A 6,656-nucleotide genomic window follows, 5' to 3' on the forward strand; every position below is an offset into this window, starting at 1 on the left:
GAAGCTAAATGGCGCGCGTATGTGTAGGGACACATACGTACGTGTCAGAGTGTGCATATATAAGCCTCGACTCGTGTGGGACTTTTGCCTTTGTCGCGTATTTTTATCCGGCTCGTATAAACCAATAATTCCCCGGCAAAAACTGCTCCTACGGGAAACGGCGGGAATATGAGTACAAATGGAGAGAGAGAAAAAGAGAGAGAGAGGAAGGGAGCAGAGGCACCCTTTCGCGTTGACTTCTCGTTTGTATTTGCTCCATTCAATATTGCGAATTATTGCATGGTACCGAACTATCGCAGCGATTGTCCTACGTACCGTTGATTGACGTGTACAAAAGATGAAAAGGTGTTCGAGTGAAAAACTCGATATTTTTTTAGGACAAATATATGCGGATGCCGGCGATACTTGCCCACCGCTGTAATTACACGCCAATTTTTTTTTTTATCACGTTTTGCAATTGGATTTTCAATGAAGGATGAAAATTTCTGTGGTATATAGTCTTCTCAAGTCTTTTCGCGCGGATTTTGATTTATTCGTAATGTTCCGCTAACTTTTTGTAAATAGATACTGCTTCTCTCGTGCAGTGAAACGCGCGCGTCTTTCACAGTGACGATACTCCCCCCCCCCCCCGTGAACTGGCGCGTCTATAAAATTATAGACATATCTACTAAAACTTACAATTAATGTGTATTACAACCGTTACAGACGGAAGTTTGCTACTGCGTCGTCCTCTTTCTACTTGCACCCTTTGCGAATCCCTATAATCTAGTACGCGTAACTAGTTCGAAACTTGGCGAATGGAGAATCACTACTAATATATCTTCGCAATGCAAACTTGACGGCCATCCGAGCTCTCTTTAGCTGTCTCGATATTTTCATAAACACGTATTTATAGAATTTTCCTCAAAACCGAACCCGCAAAATAAATCCCGTCACAAGAGTGCATTATTGAAATATTAAGAATCAGTTTTATATGTTTAAAAAAAAAAAACAAATTATATAATACTTCATAATCGAGTTTCAATTTTAAATTTATTAAAGATTAACTGAAAATATATTTAATTGAGAAATAAAGTAATTATTCACGCAAAACCTGGCACTATTAATAATTGTACGATTGTTATCAAATCGTAATATTTACATACTATACGCAATAAAATATTATTAAATTTATTTTACTTCTGTTTCGGATAAAATAATTAATAAATATAAATGACAATATTATAAAAGATTCGAATAAAATTGGTGCATTATAAAAAACAATTAATAATTAACATTGTATTACGATTTTCGTTAAATCAATTAATTTAACAAGTTCAAATATTTTCTGTTCTATCATCTATTCGTGATATTAGACAAATCTCCGAATATTATTTTATTGCATCACTTCATACAATTTAATACTTAATACAAAGATGCCAAGCCTTAAATTCTATTAAAGAGATTCTGGCGAAAAAACTGAAATGTGTAACACACGTAAGTAATGACATTAACAATGTTTCCTTAATGTATTATATTAATATCAATTTACTTTTATTTCATACATAAACATATAAAAAAATACTTGAACATCATGAGGAAAAAAAACAAAAGCTTCGTATTACAAAAATATCAATATTTTATTTGCTGTAATTTTATTTCATTTCTTCGTTGCCATTTTTCATTTTATTATTATTTTCTAGTGCAAATAAATTCGGAAATTTTTTTAATTTAATTAAATGTGTCCACAAATGTGTCAACTTGTCTACAAATAACGTTATTAATATTTCATATATTCTCATAATGCTCTCTTCAAATTCATTACTTAAAAATCTTGCTTATGCAAAGAGAACCTCATAACGTTCCCTTTAATTTCATTACTTAAAAATCTTGCTCATCCTTGGCACCAAAAGTGTGAATTTTCGAATGTGATATATCCATAGTATTGATATATTTCATGAATAAGAATTAAATATTACTAATCTCTTTTAGTCTGTCGACTTTGCAGCAATAGATCTATAAAATGATGTTATCTGCATACGATGTTCCACGCTTTTAACTTAATGCATGCGCATATATATGTATTTTTCATATTATTTATATCCAATATAATTCTCACAGATCTATTGCCTCAAATAAAAAAAAAGAATTCATTTTTTTTTCACTCACCAGTCCGATGCGCAGCGGCGGAGTTGTAGCACCACGTTGAACTACGTCGATCTGTAAAATACAAATAAAATCCAAGTTATCGTAACGTCCAATTCACGCCACGTTTGAAAAGATAATCATTGCGCGCACAAATACACACAGAACGATTAATTCCACCGACGTGCATGAATACACAGAAAAAAAAGGTTAGTATCAAGTGAACAATTCATTGTTTCATATATAAGCAAGAATATATAAAAGAATTTAATAATCTTAAACGAACGTGAAAAAACGAAATTTCTTCATGTAAGCAAATCACGTCTGTTTGAGATTATCAAACTCCTTTAAAAAGAGATTCTATATTCTTCCTTATACATGAAACAACGAACAATGAAATGTTCATTTGATGCTAACCCTAAACCCACGTAATATTATTTAAGTAGTATTCTAAATATATGTTTAAATTATTAAATGTAATATTCTATAGTAAATATAATATTAAATAATATTTCTGAAACATTAATATTTTTTTCAGTAAAGTAAAATGAAATTTACGATATCAAAGTAATACACCAAGAATATTATGTAAAGTGGACATAAAACATTAACAGAATATTTACATGATATTAAAAATATATTAAATAATCTTTTCGTAATAGTATTCATAGCAATATTATTTTAATGTATTTAAACGAAAGGCCTTAACGGTCATGGTTAGATCTTATTGTTAGTAACTATTTATTATGTGATTCTATATATCTCTTTAAGTGTTCCCACGAAACTGCATGCCGAATAAAATTCAATCTCAAAACGAAAATAGTTCAAAGTTGAACATAAAATAATAACGTTGTTATTAAATTGAAAGTCAATTTAACAATAACTGATGCCAACAAGCATCTAAATGTGATCACTTTTTTCCTTAAAAAAACAGTAAAAGGTATTTTAACTTTTAATAATATTTATATAATATTCTAGAATGCTGTGTGCTCGTAAAGAATTTTTTCCATGTATAGAAATATTACGAAATACAGACGAGATATATATATATATATATATATATATATATAAACAAATAAGTATTGATTAATTTATGAATAAATTATTTACCCTACGGTTGCTCCATTATTGCCCGACGATTCCTCCTCCTCCTTCTCCTCTCAGCTTTCCTCACGTCACTGCTTTATGGTACTCACACACGACACTCACTCCCGAAGCAAAGTTAATTACGATCGCGCGCGCGTTAATTATCAGGACGGTCGTGTTTCGGAACTTGACGACACCAGACGCACGTCGCGACGGAGGGAGCAATGCGGAAGATGTTTCTGTCGTTTTCAAAATTGTGACTCGCGGTACACAACGTTTTTCATTAGCGGGCGCGTTCATGATGGCGGAGGCGGGGGGAGGGGGGAAATACATACGCTCCGCGGGTAACTTCACACCCAACGCGCCGCCGCCCGCCGCGGCGATCGCATCTGTTGCTCTTACCTATGCCTTAAATCACGCGTGTACCTACACTCGCGATTATTGCATCGCATTACGAGATAAGCGAACAAATATGCGAGTACGAACAAATATACGGGTCGAGATTAAAGATAAATATCCGCGGCATGCAATATCCCCCGGAAATATGACCGCCGCTTTGCCGGAGCATTTTACAACGCGATGGATTTCGAGCGAATAAATCTCCCACAGACTGCGCGTTTTACGGGGATAAAAAAAAAAAAAAAAAATCACGCGCCGCACGCGAGCGACGAATTTGTGCCACGCGGTTCACGAATGTTAAGAGACGCGAGTTAATTACGAGTGTGTTTGCCAATCGCCTATCCGCGTCGCGACATGACTCCGCCAGTGGCGAAAATGGCCGTTACGAAATACCGGCAACTTCACGTCGGACGCCGTGCGCGACGACGTCATACATATCTCATTAAAAGACGCAACGAATCGTCTCAAAATATATTCGTTTGCGTGTATCATACATTTATATCGATAGGACGTGTTACCGTTACCGCTGAACAGTCTCATCCGAGCATCGTTCCAGGCGCAAAGCATATATCGCGTGGACAGACACGGCGACTGTATCATTATTTCGATCATCTGGAATTCTCCCTTGGAGACAGTAAGCTGCGTGAGATACCTGTCCAGCAATACCACTCCTCCGTGGAGACAGTCAAGTGTATTAGCTAATCGTCAATTGTGAGAAATAGTACGGTTTCGTAGCCTGCCGCACGCTCCGTCGCAGGTGCGTCCGCCGCGCCGTCCGTCCCGTGAAGCAATGCGAGTGACGCCGGTGACGCGACGCACCGGCGTAACTGCCTCGCCCCCCCCCTCCCCGCCCCCACCCCCACCAGTCGCCCCACGCGCTGCCGCTCGAGCTCGATCGCGCGCGCACGTAAACAAGGTCACGCGCGACACAATACAGCACGGCGCGGTTGCGAGCGTTCCCAAAAAATATTACACGATAAACCAACTGCGAAATACATGCTTGTACCTCGCATCGTGTGCCAAATGTACTCCCGTGTCTTTCGCATCTTTCTCTCCAACTCTCCTTGGGACGACCGAGCTTTTGTCGTGCGTCAGATTATATGTGCGTCTGGACCGCCTTCGCTTATCGCGTGAGGATGTATAATGATTTATCCTTGCTTCCAACAGAATCGCTAAATTCGGGAATCTTTCCTCAAATCTGAGTTTTTGTTAGAATCACGGGAGATTTCTTTTGGAAGATAAAAATACTATAGATCTTTTCCTTTTGTCCAAACAGTTCCTCTAAAGGATCAGTGGCGTTTAGAAAGAAAATTCTCGAATCTAGCAAGTCTGGTTTCATCAAGGGGAGAGAACAAAAGGTATTTATGCAAAATAATATATTTATATACCTAATTTATTATTTATACACTGAGAAAAAAAGCTATTAACCTGACTACTAAAATTTTCAACTTGATTCAATTTAAATATTTATGTATTTAAGTTAAATACATATGTAGTTAAATTAAATATGTAAACGCTTAAACTGAAATTTATATATTTTATATATTTAAGTCTGGTAGATAAATATTTGGACTGGAAAAAATTTAATCAGGTAAACAACTTTTTTTCTCGCTGCATATAATATATATTATATAACAAGATAAATATTCTAATATTTATATACCATTAATCATAATGAAAATATAAATATTCTATATAACTTTTTCAGATGAAAATAACGTGTTATTTAAAAAAATAAAGACGAGTTGCATTTTTTCCGCGATGATTTAAATCTCATTGATTAAAATTACAATTCCTGAAAAAATTTAATCAAGTTAACGACTTTTTTTCTCAGTGCATATAAATACATTATAACAAGATAAATATTCTAATATTTATATACTATTAATCATAATGAAAATATAAATATTCTATATAAATTCTTCGGATGAAAATAGCGCACGATTTTAAAAAATAAAGACAAGTTGCACTTTTTCCGCGATGATTTAAATCTCATTGATTAAAATTACAATTCCTGAAAAAATTTAATCAAGGAAACGACTTTTTTTTGTGCATATAAATACATTATAACAAGATAAATATTCTAATATTTATCTACTATTAATCACAATGAAAATATAAATATTCTATATAAATTCTTCGGATGAAAATAGCGCACGATTTTAAAAAATAAAGACGAGTTGCACTTTCTCCGCGATGATTTAAATCTCATTGATTAAAATTACAATTCCTAATAAATCTTACTAATTTATATTGGAAAATAATATAAATTTAATTATTTGCTTTAAAATATTTTACAACGCGCTCTTTACCTTATTCGTCGGTAATTTTGATACCAAGCTGTTTTATATATAGCTAAAAAGTTAATAAATAAGCGTGGACTTACCTCTTTTTTCGTATCCTCGCCTCTCGTTGTTTTCTGTTTCTCATTAATTCATGTTGCTGAACAAGTTTTCTTAAGTAAAAGGAAATATTTTCGTCGTACACTTGTCTCTTGGAATTTCAAACAAGATTAGAATTTTCCAACATGAAAAACTAAAGAATTGTTTGATAAACAAGATTATTAAAATTAAAAGGTAAAAAGTATGTCGAAAGTAGTTTATCAATGTGATCGTTGCAAACTTGTCAGCATCGCGTGAAATCCCGAAAGACTAATATTAGCGCAAGAGTCATAAATATTATTTTATGCAAATGTAAATTAAAGATTGAATAATCAAGAATCTCGTAAATTCGATAATCCTTCGTCTATCGACGTATCTACGCTGTATACTAGGTGCACACCGCGGGTCGACGGCTTTTGGTGTTTGTGTATCTATCGCGATGTATTGTCCCTGGAGGAACGCTGTATCATCATCACCGGGAAAGGGCTGAAGGGAGCTTATTACTTTACGAGACTCTGACATGAGCGCACGTGTACTTACGCTATGCACAATGCGCCGGTGCATAGCCCGTACGTCGCGCTCCGAGGATCTTGTCGAGACAACGTTGGGAATTAACGGGACAGGTGCAGAGCTTTTTCCTCCTTTTCTTTTTCTTAAATAAAAATA

At 34.8% G+C, this 6,656-nt stretch overlaps 1 protein-coding gene across 1 annotated transcript; it reads left to right on the plus strand.

The window, feature by feature from the left end:
• The first annotated feature begins 4,499 nt into the window (after positions 1 to 4,499).
• LOC113004377 lies at positions 4,500 to 6,538 on the plus strand. The gene is made up of 3 exons (XM_039458953.1): positions 4,500 to 4,739; positions 4,886 to 4,967; positions 6,383 to 6,538. Exons 1-3 carry the CDS (start codon positions 4,606 to 4,608, stop codon positions 6,512 to 6,514), a joined length of 348 nt encoding a protein of 115 aa, XP_039314887.1. The 5' UTR covers positions 4,500 to 4,605; the 3' UTR covers positions 6,515 to 6,538.
• Positions 6,539 to 6,656: the final 118 nt, after the last annotated feature.

This window comes from Solenopsis invicta, chromosome 16 (genome assembly GCF_016802725.1).
Source record: "Solenopsis invicta isolate M01_SB chromosome 16, UNIL_Sinv_3.0, whole genome shotgun sequence".
NCBI lineage: Eukaryota > Metazoa > Arthropoda > Insecta > Hymenoptera > Formicidae > Solenopsis > Solenopsis invicta.

Bases quoted from the DNA above. Each gene is read 5' to 3' on its own strand.
- LOC113004377 (XM_039458953.1), top strand. From the start codon at position 4,606: ATGCTTGTACCTCGCATCGTGTGCCAAATGTACTCCCGTGTCTTTCGC. The intron at 4,740-4,885 runs GTGAGGATGTAT...TTGTCCAAACAG, and splicing joins GGACCGCCTTCGCTTATCGC to TTCCTCTAAAGGATCAGTGG. The intron at 4,968-6,382 runs GTATTTATGCAA...GCTGTATACTAG, and splicing joins TCAAGGGGAGAGAACAAAAG to GTGCACACCGCGGGTCGACG.